The sequence below is a fragment of the Oryza sativa genome, chromosome 11 (genome assembly GCF_034140825.1).
Source record: "Oryza sativa Japonica Group chromosome 11, ASM3414082v1".
Lineage (NCBI taxonomy): Eukaryota > Viridiplantae > Streptophyta > Magnoliopsida > Poales > Poaceae > Oryza > Oryza sativa.
In genome coordinates, this window is record NC_089045.1 from 17416883 (window position 1) to 17438551 (window position 21669).

The 21669-nt window shown below is 47.0% G+C and overlaps 1 protein-coding gene across 1 annotated transcript; it reads left to right on the forward strand.

Moving 5' to 3' along the window:
* The first annotated feature begins 510 nt into the window (after positions 1 to 510).
* Positions 511 to 3051, forward strand: LOC107276165 (uncharacterized). The gene is made up of 4 exons (XM_015760754.3): positions 511 to 2107; positions 2211 to 2318; positions 2413 to 2574; positions 2719 to 3051. Exons 1-4 carry the CDS (start codon positions 581 to 583, stop codon positions 2722 to 2724), a joined length of 1803 nt encoding a protein of 600 aa, XP_015616240.1. The 5' UTR covers positions 511 to 580; the 3' UTR covers positions 2725 to 3051.
* The last annotated feature ends 18618 nt before the right edge of the window (positions 3052 to 21669 follow it).

Genomic DNA, 21669 nt, shown 5'->3' on the forward strand with positions numbered 1-21669 from the left:
AGTTGGAGCTGGAGCTGTGCTAAACAGGCTGTTACTGTCATATTGACATGAAACTTCGTAATATCTACACGGGTCATTTTTTTTTATAAAACAGGTGATTGACTATACACCATACAACTAGCACTCTAGCAGTCCTAATTCCCGGCGGAAGGAATATTGGCCAGTCCAAAAAAACCCTAAGTATGTTGCTACGTACTTGAGCTACTATATAGTTTCACAAATGGATTTTATAGGAATTTCATATGGATTATATTAGTACTTGAGCTACTATATAGTTCCACAAATGGATTTTAAAGGAATTTCATATGGATTATATTAGGCGCAATTCAAATTCGTGCAATAATCAAGGAAAAAAAAACCATGGAAACTACCCAAAAAAACAATGGAAACACAGAGAAACTATGGAATGCATCGCCAATCTTTGGCAACGTACGAGGATTCAACCCAAATCTTGTTTGACTCGACCACCCCAAAATCGCCGTCCCGCTCGTTAGTCCGTTACAAATACCCTACACACGCGGACACGCCTCGCCTCGCCGATCACGCCGCCGCCAACCCGCTCCCCCCACCGTCTCCGGCAATGGCGCCTGACCTCGACGACGACCTCATCCGTGCGGAGGCCGAGGCCGCGCTCAGGCTCCACCGCAACGGCCGCCGCGACGAGGCGCTGTCCCGCGCGATGGACCTCGCCATCCAGCACAAGCGGTCCTCCCCGCTCGCGCTCAACCTCTCCGGTGACCTCAACATGGCCGCGCACCGCCGGAACCGCCGCCGCGGCCGCGGCGCCGCCGCCGACGACAAGGCGCTGGCGGAGAGGCAGGCGAAGTTCGCCGCCACCTGCTACAAGATGTCGCTCGACGCCGTCCCGGACTGCGTCGAGACGTTCGCCGCCTATGGCGAGGCCCTCGTCGGGACGGGGATGTGGAAGCCGGCGTGGGACGCGTTCATGCGCGCCGCCGCGATCGCCCACCCGGCCGACCCGGCGGCGCACCGCCTGGGCGGCTACGGCCGGAGCGCGGGGCTGACGAGGGGGGAGAGGGTGGAGATGGCCAAGGCGAGGCTGCGCCGCGCCATCGACTGCTACTCCAACGCGCGCTGCGAGGACGCCGTCGCCGAGGTGCTCGCAACCGTCGAGCACCACGGCGCCGCCTCCGCCGTGCACGGCGCGGCGAAGCTCGCCGACCGCTACCCGTCGTCGGCGCGGGCGCAGTGCCTCCCGGCCTACGTGGCCGTGGAGCTAGCTCGCGAGCGCCGCGGCGGCGCGGCGTACCCGGCGACGGCGGCCACCCCGAGGCACAAGACGCTGCGCCGCGCGCTCGCCACGATGGACACCGCCGCCCGCACCTTCGACCGATCGCTCGTGGTCGCGCTGTTCCGCGCGAAGCTGCTCGCCTGCCTCCACGACTACGACGCCGCCGAGGCCGAATGCCGCCGCGCCCTCGCCGTCGATAACCCCGACGACCCGGCGGCGCACGAAATCCCCCTCGGATCTGCGATCGGAGAAGAGTACGACGACATGGTGTCATCCCTCAGGAAACAACTCTGTGATCTTCAGAAGAAGCTTGTCTTGTTAGCCGTACACGATTGGGCATCCATGGAAAGCGAGAAGCAATCTCAGATCCTCTCCGTCAGCATCGACGAACTGCGCGAACACTACAGCAAGATCGACCAAATCGCGGCGAACACAGTCTCCGAAGCGCGGCGCTTCTCCAAGACACACGGTTCATGGTGTTTCTGGATTTGCCCGCGATCTTCGGGCCAATGTGCAGGCAAGAAGTTCCTGGACACTGCATCTTTGCTGGAACATCTGCGCAATAAGCACCCGGACGATCTATGGGTGAATTTGAAGTCATTTCTTGACACAAAACTGTGTGGAAAATTTAAAACTGAGAATGCATCACAGGATGGCTATTCATGCCACGATGAGATGTTACAGTTTCAGAGCATAGATGGTATGATCGAGCTAGTGTTAAACCTACCTCCTGGTGGAATGAAATCAGAGACCCTGTCAGAGATGAGGAGGAGGAAATGCAGTGAATTAGCTGAGATCCTTGACAGAATCAAGAAGAAGTTGAGGGCTTGTCCTAAAGATTTATCAAGCTCTGAGGTCTGAAACTTTGAGCATCGTTTCAGTTTACTGTTCTCTCCTTGTGTTCATTCTTGTTTTGACAATTATATGCTCTAATTATCACGGTTTTTTTGCATTGCAGTTTGATCAGGTTCGTTCTGAAATGCAAGATCTGTGGCTGAAGTTTACCGAGTTGTCGGTTTTCGATTACCGTGAAGCAGTCGTGCCCCTTGCGAGGATGTATCAATGGGTTAGCTTTTATCTGAAATTCTTGTCTTGTCCAACTATCCAACTGTAAAATTGCGCATGCCGTGTGCTCGTTGATTAATTTACCATCCGTGCAGAAAGAGTTAAAGAAACGCATCAGTGAAGATGGGAGCATTATTGCTGCTTGGAGTATCGATGATATATTTGGTGATGTTCCTGCAGAACATGCCTCCCTTGATGAAAAAGTTGGCCATCAAACTGGGGAGAACAAAGTGACAAATAAATCAGATAACTTGAAGGTTATTCGTGCTACTTGTTTTTTCATTTTACGAAAAAGCTTTTATGTGACATAACTCCAAATTAATACTATGTGTTAACATGTTTGCTTATCGAGCTTTTTGAAGTCGGAGTACTAATGTATCAAATTCTCTGCTTCTCTGCAGGCATGAGCTCCCAAACAAAAGGCTCCTATTCTCCAACACAAAGAAAGGGCCAGCTGCGACGCAATATCCCGATCTTTTTCTACATTATATTTTATAAATTTGAAATCTTGTGTGGCACTATGAACGAGTGGGACATGAGAATAGTTTGCTAGCTTTTGAAGTTAGCTAGTTAGTGTCACGGAAAAAATGAGAATATCAATTAGCTTACGATTATTTAAGTACTCGCTCTATTTAAAAATATAATGCATAACTATTTTTTTAATGTTTCATAATTCAATGCATGTGACATATGTAATTAACTATTATATTTATGTAATGTATTAATTGGGATGATTCAAATGGGGTGATAATAATTGTTTCTTTTATCTCTAGTTTAGGATGGAGGAAGTATTAACTATAATAAATTTGAGAAACAAATTTATTTGTTTTTTTAAAATACATATATAATTTTTTTTTTCAATTTAGCCGTTTGATAAATGTGCTCATGATAAACGAGAAATTATTCTAACCCAACGTAACCTTAGGACGCGCAGTTAAAACCTTAGAGGAGAAGCGTGATTGGACATGACAGCAAGAAGATGGAGTGGGGGAGTGATAGTGGAGGGCACGAGAGAGGGGATTGGTAGCGATGGAACCCTATTTTCATGTAAAAGTAAGAGTAATTATTTTACATTAGGAGGGAAGTAGGGCAGGGAAAGAGAACGGGACAAGGTGAAGCACGGGAATAGAATTTACAAATTTTTGGTGGCTTGCTATAGTGGATACATTAATATGATTCATACTAAGGCCCCCTTTTATTCAAAGGAAATTCATAGGAATTTTAGAGAATTTTATTCATATAGGAATTTTTCTTACAAAGTTCTTTGAATCAAAGGAATGAACCCTATAGAATCTTATGAAATTTCTATGGAATGCCTCTTCTCATATAAGTTTTGGAGGATTTTTAACAAGAGGTGGAACCTCATGGAAGAAATCCTTAGTCTTTATCTCTCCTCAAATTCCTGTGTTTTTCCTGTGGTCCAATCAAACGGTCATTCCTATGTTTTTCCTGTGTTTTGCAATCCTCTATTTTATACTTACATTCCTATCAGAATATTATGTTTTTCATATTCCTCCGTTTTTTTCATTAACACATTAGTTTTTACTAGCTTTTCATAGCAACTTAAGAAATCAGTAATATCTCCCCCTTGTTCGTTTACGAACCGGACAGAGACTTGAAGAGTTTGCAACGATCCGTGATATCCAACATGTAGTAGTAATACTTATTCAGTCCCAAAAAATGGCTCTTATCCGAGACGAACTACAGGCCGACATCTACCTTAACTTCTCCATATATTTAATTAACTGAACCCTACCAACGTACCTTACAAACAAATCGAACACCACCGTATGTTGTCTGACGACCCAGGTGCCATCGATCTCATGGCGCCAACGGAGGAGGATGTCACCGTGTCGACGGTCAGCACCACGGCGACCACCGGATGCCATATGCTCAAGATCGACGGCTACACGCGGATCGCCAACATGCACGGATGGTGGGCAACTTCGTCGAGTCCTCCAAGTTCAAGGTGGCCGGCCACACCTGGAGCATCCTCTGCTACCCAAACGGGAGGACGTGTCCGGGTTTCGTCTCTGTCTCCCTCACGCTCCACCACATCACCCAGGCCCAGGCCGAGGTCCGGTTTAGCCTGGTCCCTCAACACCACTACGGGCTGACGCTGCCGTTGGGCGAGCCGCACGAGAAGAGGTTCACGAGGGTATTCTACTCCGGGGTCACGGAGGGGTTCGACAGGTTCGTCGTTAGGAAGGAGCTGGAGAAGTCGTGGTACCTCAAGGATGACGGGTTCGCGATCCGGTGCGACATCGCCGTCGTCAATAAGTTGGTCGTGAAGGAGCCCGTGGTTCGGCCGGCCGACCTGGAGAGGCTGGGGATGGTTTGCAACTGCAACGACGATATGTGCACGCTCCACCATACCTTGAGCTTCGCCCAAGTTGCCAAGCTCAAGTTTTTGGAGTTTTTCTTAGGGTGCTTTCCTCTATGAGAGTTTATCAATATTCAATTTATTAATCCATAGTTGATATTGTATTTTGATTTTAATTTTTTTATCAATGACGAAGCATAATTGTTTTTCTTTTCTCTAAGATCCGCAAACATATATAGAGAATATTTCAGTGAATCACGAATAACAAATCCATAATATTAGCGCCAATTGTATGTCTATTCTAATTTTATGACATTTGAAAATATGAAATCGCTTGATTTATGTATATTCGAATACAAATAAGGCATACTTTGCACATTCCACTACGTATGCGACATACCCACGAGTGCACCTTATGACACACGATGTAATAGATCGAGCAAGATCTAAATCACTATTCTCACTAAATTTCATTTAAAAAGTCACCATAGTAAGTATATTATTCGTACAGGCTGTGACATAAACACTGATGGGTGGAGTACACATGTAACACCCTGAAAATTCGATCGACAAAATCAAAACTCTAAAAATACGGATTTTCAAAAACTTTTTAAACTAATTGCATCATGCCAATCTTATTCGTCTATTTTATCTGGATTTGATCTCGAAGATTATTAATCGTGAGTAAAGAATAGTTAATTAGGAATAAACCTTAAAAACAAATTGGTAAAATAAATATAAATTAAAAATAAAGATTGGGTGTGGATAGTAATAAATAAAATATTATCGCGATCATATTTGGATCAATTAAATTTAATTACGATGGAATAAGAATTAACCCTAATTAAAACTCAAATAAATTATATAAAAATAAAATATGAGTAATATTAATCTAGGGTGAATTCATTAGTTAAGATAATACAAATATTGAGTAAAATACATATATGTAAAATTAGGAATTGTAGAATCAAATTCATATGGAAAATAAACTAAAATCGGGATAAATAGAAAAATACACTGTTCATTATGGCGTAGGTGTTCGATGTGGTCCCTAGCCTTCCCCCTCCTCTCCCACCTCTGTCCTAGCCGCCCCGAGCCCGTCCCGCGCGCCGCCATCACGTCGCCACCGTCACCGCGCGTAGCCACCTCGCGCCGCTCGCCCGCCGCGCCGCCGTCGCCATCGTCGCCGTCGGCCTCGCGCCCCGTGCCGCCGCCTCGAGCCCCGCGCCGCCGCCTCGCGCTCCGCGCCGCCGCTGCCACGCTGTCGCCGCGCCACGCGCCCGTCCCGTCGCCGCGCCATCATCCTGTCACCGTCGCATCGCCGTCCCGCGCCGCGCCGCCCGCCCATCGCCATCGCCGCCTTGCGCCCCGCGCTCGCACGTCGCGTCGCCGCGTCGAGCCCCGCGCCACCTGTCACACCGCCGCTCCGAGCCCCACGCCGCTATCGTGTCGCCGCCCGCGCGTCGCCGTTGTTCCGCCCCGTGCGCCGCCGTCGCATCGCCATTACGCCGCAGCCCCTCCCCTTCTCCTCCTCCCCTCTCTACAAATACCCCCCTCTCTCCATTCTCCCCCATCCCATCTCACCCTTCCTCCCCTCTCCCCTCTCCACTGCGCCGCCGTTCCCGTGCCGCCGCGCCGCCGTTCCCGTGCCGCCGCGCCGCCGTTCCCGTGCCGCCGCGCCGCCGTTCCCGCGCTGCCGTGCCGTCGCTCCTGTGCCACCGTGCCGCCGCTTCTGTGCCGCCGTACGCCACCGTCGCCACCGCCGTCGTCGCCGCTGCCGCCGTCGGTGAGCCGCCCTCCTTCCCCCTCGCGTCCACCGCCGCCACCGCTCGGGTAGGAGGGAGAGCCGAGAGAGAGAGAGGAAAAGAGAGCCGAGAGAGAGAGGAAAAGAGAGCCGAGAGAGAGAAAGAGAGAGAGAGGAAAAGAGAGCCGAGAGGGAGAGCAGAGAGAGAAAAGAAAGAAAAAGAAAAGAAGAGAAAAGAAAAAAAAAGGGAGAAAGAGAAAAAGGAAAAATAAATAGAAAAATTAGGAAGAAAATTAGGGGGGATAATAGTTTAGAAAATTTAAAATAATTAGAATTTAAGTATAGAATAATCATGGTCCTAGAATTGCAAAATTTAATTATTCTTTGTAATTTCTATAAGAAATCAATTCGCGGTAGTAATTTAGATGTAATTAATAACTAAACAAATAGATGAATTCTTATAGATTATTATAGATTATTTTTGGGTAATCCCTATAAGTAATCAATTCACGGTAGAAATTCGGATTTAATTACTAGGGATTTTAGCCATGTGTTATATTTAATCATTTAGTCATAGACTAAATTAAATCGTATAATATTTCTAGGATTTCGTCCGACATTTAGCTCGCGATAGAAATTTCTAACCTATTATATGGATATAATGCTCGGGTAGATTAAATTAAAAACTTAGGACAACAAAATATTTATACCCGCAAAATAGTTTAGGATATTAAAACTCGAAATTGGGTTTGCCTTAGTTCGCGAATAATCGACTTTCGCATTCGACTTTCATTTGAATTTATTTGGATTTTTATTTGAATTCTAACCGAATTCAAATCAATTTTTGCACGTAACTATAGCGCCTGAGGGAGTTGCGGATCCAAGCGAAGGCCAAGACCCGCAAGACTTTGAGCAAGGCAAGTCATCACTATTCCTTGAACATGTTGATCCCAATTGCGAAATTATTTTGTTTACAAATAAAATTGCATGCAATGATGAACATCCCACTTGTGATTATGCCATGCCTTGATTATTGTTAACCCTTAAATCTTTGTAACCATGTTTACGTATGAGTCTCTATTCAACTATGACAATTGCTTAGAAATGCTATTCTAGAATCATGCATACTCATATTTATCAAATGCTATATGCTTGGGCAATTACCTTTGGGAAGGTAATTGAGATGCGGCATGTGGAGACATGAGCGCCACATTGCCATGATGTTGATGACATGATTTGTGAAAGGAGAAATAAAATTAAACAACTGTTTTCGACTGGGGCGGACGGAGGATTTGGGTGGTATCTGGAAAAGGCTAGTACCGTCCCCGGTCAATTAAGGACCAAGCCATGAAGTTAAGCATGAAACGACCCCCGTACAACCGTACTTCTCGAATGGGTGTAGACCTAGCGGATTAGATAGCTGAGCGGATGCAGTATCCCTGCATAGATGGTTCACCCCTGAGTGAGGCAGGTGCGCTACGGTGGGACAGCCATTGAGGTAGGGCCGAGAGGCGTGCCCTACATCGGTGTCACCATTGGTAGGACTGCCATGAGTGTGTGAGAGAGAGAACTTAACTTGAACCATAATTTAATATGTGTGTGAGACTTCTCTTTCCCGGGAGCGCCAGAACTCCTCTCACTGCTAGAAACATGGACGCCTAGAGTGCATGAGGATTTAAGTTCATGGAGCGGGTACTGCCAATGCGAGGTTATCGAAAAGCTTTGCCGTGACGCGTCTCATGTGTTGGGACGAGGCTCATGTGTTGGGCAGTCGCGGAGTGCGGGTAAAGTGTACATCCACTGCAGTGTGAGTAAACCAAATCTATTCGAATAGCCATGCTCGCGGTTATTGAGCACCGGGACATGTATTACACTTGGCTAGACTCTAAAATTCTTAAACTTGTGTGGGATGGGATCTGCATGATGATTTTTATACTGATGGAGCCACTTCCTGAGAGGCGGGAATGTGGACGTCCTCAGAAAACCATAACGACTCAATGGCGGGAAGCTATCCTTGGGATCACAATGGATGGTGGACAGAACCGTCATTGTTTAATATGAATACTGGTATTAAAACTTGATCAGTCTATGCTAGGTCTTAGGCTTGTGAAAAGAATTACAAAACTTGCTTTGCGCAAAAGAACCATAGCCATCCTCTGAATTCCTCTGTCATGTGCATCATTGCTGTGATGGCTTGCTGAGTACGGTTGGTACTCACCCTTGCAAATATAAAATTAATCAGAAGCAGGAGATGAAGCCTCGGAGGATCCCTATGCCTACTACCAGGAGGGAGATGAAGACGATGGCGTTCAGTAGGTCTTAGTACGGTCGTTGCCTGTGGCAATGGCATGCCGCTGCCTGAATTCCGCTGCCTTATCTATTTCTGCTTTTGGATGTATTCCAGACCGCTCGGTCCGATGATTTAAGACTATGCCTGCGGGCCTATGATGTAATAATTCGTATTAGACACTCGTGTATGTGCACTTGGTATTCCAGCTATGAATTCGTGTGTACCAAACTACTTGATCCAGGGAAATGGTACTGTTTACACGATTGATTCCTGTTATAAAAACGGGGGTCTACAGAGCTGGTATCAGAGCCATACGACTGTAGGAAAAGACCAAAAGGCGCCCCACCCCTTTTCTAAGTTGGCCAAGGGAGAAATTCCCATTTAGTAATACTTTCAAAAATAAAAACGCTATGTTTACAAAACTCGGTACAATTTTCATCTTACTCTTAACTATTTTCTTTACAAAAACAAGTTTTACCCTCAACTGACTTTGGGTTTTTCTTAAAATTAGATGGCAGATTCGGATTCACCCGCTACCTGGGAGTTGAGCTTACCTCAATCAGAGGGGTATGTCATTGAGCTGCATCGGATGTTGAGGCGTCTGCGATACCCTGGGTTCCCGTCATACCGAGTGAGACAGTGTGGCTCAGTTTGGGAGGCTCGGGTCGAGATTCACCCCCGAGTCCCTTCCAAGTTGGACTACAGCTTCCAGACACGTCACCACCGAGACCTGCCAGAGACCGCGATGCAGGATGCCGCCCGGGAGGCCTTCCTCCGACTCAGCTCTATTCACCGAGCTGAGTTAGTGAGTACCAAGTTTGCTCATCACCCGTTCCGGGAGGAGGGCAACTCAGTTTGCACAGTTCAAGACACGCCCTGCTGCTACAACCCGATAGTGACTCGGTTGTCACGATGGGCTGAGGCAGTAGATGACTACTACGAGGAGGCTCTGTTGGAGATTGACGACCACCAGAGACGTATGGGAGAGCTGGAGACTGAGTTGACTGACCTCTCAGTGCAGCAGCTTCAGTTGGAGGAGGAGCACCAGGCTTGGGGCAGTGAGATGGACTCACTGAAGGCACAGCTCCAGGTCCACGGCGACCAGTTCCAGCAGTTATCTGACCAGTACAACGATCGCCGCGGGATGATGGATACTCTTGAGGAGCAGCTGAGAGAGAGTCAGGAGCACGTCAGCCAGCTGGAGGAGCAGCTTCGAGCAGCCAAGATCAGCACTACAGGGGCTTCTACTTCCACAGCAGTAGGCCGTGACCGCTACTTCTTCCTCACCCCGCCGTACCCACCGGCGTTCCACGCTCTTCTGGGAGAGGCTAGTATGCTAGCTACCGAGTCAACGCCCTACCTAGTGGACCCGACAGCGGCACAGCCACCTGTTCCGGAGTTGGTGCACACTCCACTGATCCCTACACCTTCTCCACAGCTGGGTTCCAGTTTGGAGACTCCGATCCAGGTCGACTCCGAGACAGAGGGAACCGACACCGAGCCAGAGATCGAGCCAGACATCACTGATCCTTTAGAGGATGAGACCCCTGTTCCCCGCATCACCTTCCTTGGAGGCCCTCGCACCCTTAGCACTGCTCGCAAGAGCACACGACCTCCGGGCAAGAGGCCCAAGCCAGATCCAGGGGCCACTACCTCTGAGCCGTGGGGACTCAGGTTTGCGCGTGCCAGTGACCACCCTCTACCTGCCCCGGGATCCTGCGGATGGCTGGAGGACTAGACTGACGGACTCCTTGAAGCTTCGATCTCGTATCAGATGGTTTTTGGATAATATGCGAGACACCCCCTCCCTTACCTAGATTGACGAGTAGTTTGATGATTAGTTCGTTGTATCTTTTGGATGAACCTTATTTGGACTGCGTATGTATGCAGTCGATTGCATCATGATTCATGTACCATTTGTGAAACTCTGTGATGTTATTTATGATATCTATTGTTGTTGTATTATAAATGAGTTTATTCCACCATGCTTGCAAAACAAAGTTCATATCAACATAACTCCCTTAATGGGATAAAGCCATAGGAGCTAGTTAGAAAATTAGGATACTTACTCCATCAACCTACACAGATGGCAAGCCGACGTTGGGCAACAACCAGCAATGACGAAACTCAGACACCCGACTTAACCACTCTGGCCGGAGTTATGGCCACCCAAACTCAACTTCTGCAAGCTATCGCGAACAACCAAGGCAACCGCGGAGGGTCAAGCTTTGGAGAGTTTATGAGGACCAAGCCACCCACATTCGCCACAGCTGAAGAACCTATGGATGCTGAAGATTGGTTAAGGATCATTGAGAAGAAGCTAACTCTTGTTCGAGTACCTGAGGCCGATAAAGTGATCTTTGCGGCAAACCAATTGGAAGGACCAGCCGGAGATTGGTGGGACATGTACAAAGAAGCCCGAGAAGAAGATGCTGGAGAACCAAACTGGGAGGAATTTACCATAGCCTTCCGTGACAACTTCGTGCCTGCCGCGGTGATGCGGATGAAGAAGAATGAGTTCAGGAGACTACGGCAAGGGAATACCACAGTACAAGAGTACCTGAACCGTTTCACTCAGCTGGCACGCTACGCGACTAGAGATCTTGCCGACGAGGAGGAAAAGATCGACAAATTCATTGAAGGCTTGAATGACGAGTTACGCGGGCCCATGATTGGACAAGACCACGATAGTTTCCAGAGTTTAATCAATAAGGTCGTTAGGCTGGAGAACGACCGGAAGGTCGTGGAGCACAATCGTAAAAGGAGGCTTGCCATGAACCGCCCGCCTCAGACCGCACCCCAGCGTCCTAAAGGGACAACCCCCTCGGCATGGAGACCAACAGTGGTGACAACCAGTCGACCTGCCGCCTCCAGCAATTTCCACTGGCCGGTTACCATTCAGAATCGCTCTCCTGCGCCAAATCAGGCCGCCACTGGATCAGTAAGGCCAGGAAGCTGTTTCAACTGTGGAGAGTATGGGCATTTTGCCAATAAATGTCCTCATCCAAACAAGACACCCATTCGCACCGGAGCTAATGCAACGGCTATTCACGGGACTGCTACCCCTGTTGCTGGACGAGGTCTATTCAGGACTCCGCAGACTAACAGGACCGCTACCGGATTTGGACGCGGGCAAGTGAACCACGTTCGAGCTGAAGAGGCCCAGGAAGATCAAGGCGTACTGATGGGTATGTTTTCACTCAACTCCACTCCAGTTAAAGTTCTCTTCGATTCAGGAGCATCGCATTCATTTATATCTTTGAAAGCAAGTCAACAACACAATTTAACCAGAGTTAAACTAAGACAACCAATGTTAGTACATTCACCTGGGGGTGAGATAGCAGTGGATACAGCTTGCATTGACGTACCCATCCGCCTTAGGGATGTGGTATTTCCCTCCAATCTTATGGTGCTAATACCCCAAACTCTTGATGTCATTCTGGGTATGGATTGGTTAGCAAAGCATAGAGGAATAATTGACTATAGACGTAGAGAAGTTACCCTGACCACACCCTGGGGATCGGATATGAGAGCAACCATGGATCAAGATCCTAGGCTAACCGAACGTGTTGGAGGTATATTTACCATGCTACCCCTAAAGGGAATGCCCGTAGTGCAGCGATTTCCTGATGTGTTCCCAGAGGATTTACCTGGAATGCCACCAGATCGTGACATAGAGTTCATTATTGACCTGATACCCGGAACTGCCCTCATATCCAAGAGACCATATCGGATGCCGGTCAATGAGTTAGAAGAACTTAAGAAGCAAATTAGGGAGCTGCAAGAAAAGGGATTTGTACGCCCCAGTTCGTCACCTTGGGGAGCCCCAGTGCTATTCGTCAAGAAGAAAGATGGTAGCATAAGAATGTGTGTGGACTACCGCTCACTGAACGAAGTAACTATCAAAAACAAGTATCCACTACCACGGATTGATGATCTTTTTGATCAACTCAAAGGAGCTAAGGTGTTCTCTAAGATTGACCTTCGGTCAGGATACCACCAATTGAAAATTAGAACCAGGGACATACCCAAAACCGCGTTCTCAACACGTTATGGATTATATGAGTTCACTGTAATGTCGTTTGGTTTAACCAACGCTCCGGCATACTTTATGAATCTTATGAACAAAGTGTTCATGGACTACTTGGACAAATTTGTGGTGGTATTCATCGATGATATTCTAATCTACTCCAAAGATGAGGAAGAACATGCAGAGCACTTGCAATTGGTACTCGAGAAACTTCGGAAGCATAAGTTATATGCAAAATTCAGCAAGTGTGAGTTCTGGTTAAAAGAAGTCGCTTTTCTAGGCCACGTAATCTCGGCCGGTGGAGTAGCAGTGGATCCTGCTAAAGTGGAGGCTGTCACGGAATGGAAAGCACCCAAATCTGTGACTGAAATTCGGAGTTTTCTAGGCTTGGCTGGATACTACCGACGGTTCATTAAAGGGTTCTCTAAGATAGCCCGACCAATGACACAACTACTCAAGAAGGAAAAGAAGTTTGTGTGGTCAGAATAGTGTCAGGAAAGCTTTGAGCAGCTCAAAGAAAAGCTGACCTCGGCACCTATTTTAGTTCTTCCCGACATCAGGAAAGACTTTGTTATATATTGTGATGCTTCAAGGCAAGGACTAGGAGGAGTACTGATGCAGGACGGAAAAGTTGTGGCCTATGCGTCGCGACAATTGCGACCACATGAGGAAAACTACCCTACCCATGACCTAGAACTCGCAGCTGTGGTTCATGCGCTAAAGATTTGGAGACATTATCTAATTGGAAACCATTGCGATATCTACACTGACCACAAGAGTCTAAAGTATATCTTCACCCAGTCAGATCTCAACTTGAGGCAAAGACGATGGTTAGAATTAATCAAGGACTATGATTTAGAGGTTCACTATCACCCAGGCAAAGCAAACGTCGTGGCCGACGCTCTGAGTCGTAAGAGCCATTGCAATCATCTGAGAATGGAAGGGATGGTCCCTGAGCTTAGGGAAGAAATAGCTCAGCTGAACTTACATATAGTACCCCGTGGACAGATAAACACCCTGGACATTCAACCTCTTTTGAGAACCCAAATAGAAGAAGCCCAGAAGGACAACGAGGAAATCCGAGAGGTGAAGGAACGCTTAGCTGCAGGACGTGCAAAGGAATTTTCAACCGACGAAAATGATGTTCTATGGTATAAAAAGAGAATTTACGTACCCGAACAGGGTGGACTGAGGGGATTAATTTTAAAGGAAGCTCACGAATCGGCTTATTCATTACACCCCGGAAGTACCGAAATGTACCAGGATTTGAAGGAGGGCTACTGGTGGCCCAACATGAAGAGAGATGTGGCCGAATACGTAGCACTCTGCGACGTATGCCAGAAGGTGAAGGCTGAACACCAGAGGCCGGCAGGTTTGTTGCAACCTCTCAGGATTCCCGAATGGAAATGGGATGAGATAGGTATGGATTTTATTGTTGGATTGCCCAAGACCGCAACAGGATATGATTCCATTTGGGTGATCGTGGATCGACTCACCAAGACGGCGAGATTCATTCCCGTTAAGACAAATTATAGCAGTGCTAAGCTAGCCGAGTTATACATGACCAGGATAGTATGTCTTCATGGTGTACCTAAGAAAATTATATCTGATCGGGGCACACTGTTTACCTCACATTTCTGGGAGAAAGTCCATGAAGCCGTAGGAAGTTACCTCGCATTTAGCACCGCTTATCATCCACAGACAGATGGCCAGACGGAGAGAACCAACCAGGTCCTGGAGGACATGCTGAGGGCTTGTGCTATGGATTTTAGCAAGGACTGGGAGAGATGTTTGCCCTACACCGAATTCTCCTACAACAACAGCTTTCAAGCAAGCCTAAAGATGTCACCCAATGAGGCATTGTTTGGTCGAAGATGTCGTACCCCGCTAATGTGGTCCGAGACTAGAGAACGGGCGGTATTTGGACCTGGCATTATTCAAGAAGCCGAAGAAAAGGTTCGCTTGATCCGTGACCGTCTAAAAGTGGCACAATCACGACAGAAGATTTACGCCGACACCCGAAGAAGAATCCTGGAGTTTAAGGAAGCAGATTACGTTTATCTAAAGGTTTCTCCGATGAGGGGAACAAAAAGGTTTAAGGTCAAAGGAAAACTGGCACCAAAATATGTGGGACCATTCCAGATCATCGCCAGGCGAGGAGAAGTTGCATATCAGTTACAGTTACCAGAGAATATCGCGGATGTGCACCCAGTCTTCCATGTGTCTCAGCTAAAGAAATGTTTACGAATGCCGGAAGAGCAAGCTCCGCTGGAAGAGATTCACATTAGCAATGATCTCACATATCCAGAACACCCGATCCGGATATTGGATGAAGCCGAAAAGAGGACTAGGAGCAAAGTGTGGCGTATGTACAAGGTACAATGGAGCAATCATACTGAGGATGAAGCCACCTGGGAAAGTGAAGAATTTTTGAGGACGGAATACCCGCATCTATTCGAAAACTGGTATGAAATCTCGGGACGAGCATTATTTAAGGGGGTAGGTTTGTAACACCCTGAAAATTCGATCGACAAAATCAAAACTCTAAAAATACGGATTTTCAAAAACTTTTTAAACTAATTGCATCATGCCGATCTTATTCGTCTATTTTATCTGGATTTGATCTCGAAGATTATTAATCGTGAGTAAAGAATAGTTAATTAGGAATAAACCTTAAAAACAAATTGGTAAAATAAATATAAATTAAAAATAAAGATTGGGTGTGGATAGTAATAAATAAAATATTATCGCGACCATATTTGGATCAATTAAATTTAATTACGATGGAATAAGAATTAACCCTAATTAAAACTCAAATAAATTATATAAAAATAAAATATGAGTAATATTAATCTAGGGTGAATTCATTAGTTAAAATATAAAATTAATCAGAAGCGGGAGATGAAGCCTCGGAGGATCCCTATGCCTACTACCAGGAGGGAGATGAAGACGATGGCGTTCAGTAGGTCTTAGTACGGTCGTTGCCTGTGGCAATGGCATGCCGCTGCCTGAATTCCGCTGCCTTATCTATTTCTGCTTTTGGATGTATTCCGGACCGCTCGGTCTGATGATTTAAGACTATGCCTGCGGGCCTATGATGTAATAATATTATTACATCGTATTAGACACTCGTGTATGTGCACTTGGTATTCCAGCTATGAATTCGTGTGTACCAAACTACTTGATCCAGGGAAATGGTACTGTTTATACGATTGATTCCTATTATAAAAACGGGGTCCACAACATAGTACCACCATATAGGACATGTACAAAGGTAGAGTCATGGTGGAGTACACAGTACCACCATATAGGACATGTACAAAGGTAGAGTCAGATATGAGCTCTACATTATTTAGATACTAGCATCCTACAACAGTTAGAGACAATATGGTTTCTAATCATTAATGTATCAAAATACTTTTTCTTACTTTTATTTTCTTTCTTCCACCACCATGCAACTAAATTTGCTCTAATAAATGCTAAGAGTCGACTCTGAACTGTTGTCATGCATAACAACCATACCCATTTCTCTTTCTTCCATGTCATCGAATTTGCTTGTATGACAATAGAGAGAGACCACTATAAACGGTTGTATATGCTCTAATGCTTGTGCTTCCCCATCTAATATAGGAATTTAATTGCATAATTGGTGATTTTACCACTGTCCACTGTGGTTTGTCGCGACCGTGGGATGCGAGCATAGATACAGGAGGGCTTCTTTACCAGGGGAGCAAGGAGGGCTACGATGGGTTTCTTTTTTAGTGAACCTGCAACAGCCTCACATTGTACTAGCGGATTCTTCGTGCTTTGCTGCAGGAATTACTAAGTAATTTTTTATATTATTTTTCGTTACAATTCAGCGAGGAGTAAAAAGAAAAAAAAAATCTCAGGACTTATCAATATTTATCATGAAACAAATGAAATTCGTACTTTAATGTAGAACATGTTGATAAGTATATATTAAATATTATAAAATGATAGAGAGATTTGTAAAACTATTGGGGAAATGATGTGAGAAGTGGTGAGTGAATATGTGTTGATGAAAAAAACACACACTGGCCTAGTAGATTTGCTTAACTCCAGTGCAGGTCCAAAATCTTGCTCTTGGGTTCAAAGGCGTGCTAGTTGATTTGATCCTGTAATCAACAAGAAGGAAAAACAAGAAAAACGAGGTTAAATCCATAAACAATAGCCGATTGGCTTAGGGTCGATGACATATCGTTAATCATTGAGCCGACGTTATTGGCATTAGATCGGCAATGAAGATTAAATCAATATAAAATTAAATCTACTCAATCAGCTGTAGATATCAATAATATATAATATTCCTCTCGAAATATATTTAAACCAAGTGATTAAGATAGATCGAACAGTAAGTCGAGGCAGTATAAATCACTTATGCTTAAAAGTACTTTAAGACGAATATTATATATACACTCATAGCATAGCCGATTAGATAGATTTAACATGTGTCGGCTAATACTCTGATACCACTCTATATCAAGATATTAAATGTCACGACCGGAATTAACCCAACGGGCGTTCCTTACGTGCGTGTATTATTCCTTGTCCCAGGAGGCAAGGTACACCAAAAGTTGATACATTTCAGAGTTTATCAAGCGGAAGCGTAAATAGTTAATTTATTACATGGGCGGCGAAGGCCCAGCACACACAAAGACAAACGGGAAACAGCGAAAGACTAGGGCGACGGCCACAAGCGCTTGACGGCTGGCACGAGCTAGACACCAAAGCCTTCATCTTCCAGGAACTCCACTTCTGGGTTTGGGAAAAATTGAGCAAGACTGAGTACAACCACCGTACTCAACAAGACACACCCACAAGTGCAGAATAAATGCAAGGGAGTACAAGGGGGGTTATAATATAAAGGGTTAGGGTTTGCAGTAAACAGCATTAAAAGACACTTAGTTGCTCAAAGCTATTTTGTAAACACGATTCTAGAGCTATACAATATTATTAATCAAGGCCGTGAACCCACACGAACCTGCCTTAACCCAAGGCCTACGATGATTCAGACCGAACTGGCAACCCGACCCTGGGTCCCAGCTCGTTCCAAGCCAACCCAGGCCAACCATTCCACATTTTAGTTGTTAAGCAGGTTTTAAGAATTAAAACATTAACTTGGGTACATTGCTCGGCTTGCCCATAACCGAGGGCGCGGCTATTTGAATAGATTATACTCTGATCAGAGGTGTACATCTTTACCCACAAGACACATCTTCCTCACGTGTAACCACGTGTCACATACCACCACGGTATACGGACGGAAGATGTGACATAGTTTCCAACCCATCCTAGCCATAGACAAGAGTACCGACCCAACCCCACCTACGGCCGGAACCCCTAGGACAGGTAGGCAGAACTGAGCCCCTAGCAGCAGGACACCGGCCCTGTGCCATGACATCTCGACTACCGGGCCGCAGCTCGTGTAGCCTTCATTTGTCCTAGAGATGTCCATCGACCCCCGACTTCGTCCATCTCCATCCGTGTACTTTTGTTTATAACCAGACTGAGCCACAAACTAAGCCTTACCCACTAGACATGTGGAAGTACGGTAGTGCTTTGCAACAGAGGCCCGAAGACCGGTCCTTATATGGCCGAGGTGCTACTATCAAAACCATGCACCCCGAGCCTAGCCTAAAACCATTTTGAGGATTTTGAATAGAGGGGGAGGTGTGAATCCAATTCCACAATAATCCAACCATTCTATAGTGTCCAGGTGATATGAATATCCCAAAGTCTAGAGTTGTAAAACCACCTAATGTTACCTAATTAAGCGGCGAAGCATCTACCTAAATTCATACTAGTGGTACCATGAGCAGAGTGTCCACTAGTTGGGGTTTTGTTTAATCTAGGGTGAACAAGGTAATAATAACAATAACAATAATAATAAGGTCATAACAAAGGTAAATAGGCATGGCTAAATAAAACAGTGATAACGCGGGAATTTAAATAAAGCGATAATGCAATAATTTAAATCAAAATAATTTTATAAACTGGGATTCAATATATTCAAGGATGATGTGACTTGCCTTGCTCGCTTTCCGAAACGTCGGCTTCAACCTCCACGAAGAGCGGATCTTCTGAAGCTGCAGCGTCTACACGACCAACGGAAAAGAAAAGGCTTTTACTCTAATAAAATCCATATAACAAGCAGGAACAAAGCACAAAAATGGGTTCTTGACTTCTTAAGGAAAAATTAGAGACTTGAACGGTCCAATTCTGAGTTCAAATGGCCAAGTTATGGCCATTTGAAGTTTATATGCTCTTTAAATGAATATTTGCGAATTTCTTCATTTAAATTTTAATTTAAAAAGGGTTTATTGCGTCAGCCGAGGGGAGGGGGCGCGCGGACCGGGTCCATGGGAGTGGGGCCCACGCGGCAGCCTCACGGTCCACGGTGGACCGGGCGCACCCGGGCTCGCACCGGCCGGCGCCGTGGGCCCCACGCGTCAGCCGCACCCGAGGGCGCGTGCGGCTGACGGTCGGGCCCCACGCGGCAGCCACTCGGCGCGCCCGAGGGCGGCCAAGCCGGCGCAGCCGGCGGGAGGCAGCGCCCGCGCCCCTATGGTCACCGGCGGTGGCCATAGGCACGGCGGAGCGGCGGCCGAGAGAGGGGAAGGGAAGGGGGAAAAGAGGCGGCGGTCCACGGCTCACCCTAGGTCGACGGCGAAGACGAAAAAGGCGGCCGGACCGGAGGAAGGCGGCGGCGCGGCTCGGGTCGACGGGGTCGACGACGTTCCGGCGGTCGGCGAGCGAAACGGAGGGGTGGACGAGGTCGGCGAGGATGCGGCGAAGCCGAAGGAGGCGGTGCCGAGGTGGGAGGTGGTCCGGGGCGACAACGGCGGCGGACCGGAGCTCGGCGGCGACTGCGGAGAGAGAGAGCGACGGCGCGAGCTCGATTCCGGCGAGGAGGAAGGGCGGCGAGAGGCGGAAACCGATGGAGGAGGTGCGGGGAGGGTTTAAATAGAGCCGGGGCGAGAGAGGGTGGCCGGGGAAGGAAGGAAACCGGCGCGGCGCTCTCGGGCTCCATCAATGGCGCCGGCGGGATTAGGGGAGGGTTTCCAAATGAATCCAAGGGAGAGATGGAGGGAAAATTGGGGGGAAAGGGAGAGGGAATCACGGGGAATAATTCCCCCCTATTGATTGCACGCGGGGAGGACGGGATGCGGCGGATTCGGCGGCGGCGGCGGCGCTTGGCGCGGGCGGAGCGGCGGGAGCGGCAGGAGGAAGGGGATGACGGGTGGGCCCCACCCGTCAGCGAGGGTGGCGGGCGGGCCCGCCCGTCAGCGGCGCGCGCTCGGGGAGAGGCCGGATGGGCCGCGGGGGAGAGGAGAGAGGGGGAGGGAGATGGGCCGGACCGGCCCAAGGGAGGGAAGGGGGACTTTTAGTGTTTTTCTTTTTATAAAATCATTTTAACTTTGTTTATTTCTTAATAATTATTATTTGTGCTCTGAAAATTCCACTAAAATTTATTTACGCATTTTAGGCTTTTAGGAAATATACAAAAATCCTCTAAGCCTTATTTGGCTTTTAACTTTGCACATTTTAATTGTTGGAGGCTTTCACACGGATTTTAATTATTCTAGGCATCATTTAAGGGATATATTTTAGAGTCGTTTTGGGACGTGACATTAAAGCAGACAAAATATATCAAATAGTAAGCCTAATATACTTTAATGCAATAAGATGTTAATTTAAAGGGCAGACTTAGCATATTAAGTGAACATGTAAAGATTAAAGTAGCTAAATCCGGTAAGATCGGCTGAAACCTCGATACTGTCAGGGTTACGGATAAGGTATACCCTCTATCCTTGGATATAGGTTGTATACTGATATGGTATACCCGCGCGTATACGGATAGTTCCTGTATGCGTTAAGGAAATCTATCACGTGATAGAAACGGAGTCCACAGATAGAAGGAATCCGACTCGAACAGAACTGGGTCGTTACCATATCGTGAGGGGTCCGATATCTCCGAGTTCTACTTAGAGATCAACTGATCCGTGGTATAAAAGGTACCCCCTGGGTAAGACCTAAGGCATCGAATCTCACCGCCAACACATCCACCACAGCCTACGAAGCCGAAGCCTACAGGAGCCAAATCGCCGGGTGATCTAGTCGAACCAACTCGACTACGGTCTCGTCGGTATCATCGAGTTCCATTATTCCCTTTGTAATATGTGATTTTCATCATATAATCTCATACCAACTGGATTAGGGCTATTCCTATCAAGGGTCCTAAACCAGTATAATCCTTGTCTTTCGTTTGCTTGATGTCGTATTGCATAGATCCTCGTTCTAATGTACCCCAATACCCTCTATATCCGGTCTACGGGTTTCCCCCATCGACAGTAGCGCGCCATGTAGGGGGACTTGGTGCTCAAGGTTCTACTAGTATGACTTCAAGCCTTCTTGACGACAGCGTCAACCCCGCCATCAACCAAGGATCTTCTAACTCAACGATGCTGGTGTGGACCCAAGTCGGCGAAATCGTCTTCCCGGTCTACACCACGATGCCGATCTTGACTGGCCCAGCAATGGCTGGAAGCGAGAGCGACGTGGTTACGACCCCGACAGACTCCATGTCGAAGGATCCTCCCGTAAAAGCGGAAAACGGAACATCGACAACGTCTGAGCCCGAGAAGGATCCTAATGTGGCCCAATCTTGTCCTTCCGACAAGAAGTACGAGCCGACAAGGACAACTTCCGAGGCAACAAGGTCCTGGTGTCCTATCCATAAAACCAGAAAACACACCTTGCAAGCTTGCTGGGATTTTCTCGACGTACAAGCCGAAATCCGTGCTTGCAGAGAGCGCGGAAATCAATGAACTTCTTTAACCCGTGATGTCTATTGTCCTATCCACAAGACAAAGAATCACGACCTCTCAAGCTGCAAGGTTCTTCTCAGTGTCATGAGGACGTCACCTCCTAAGGTCTAGCAGTC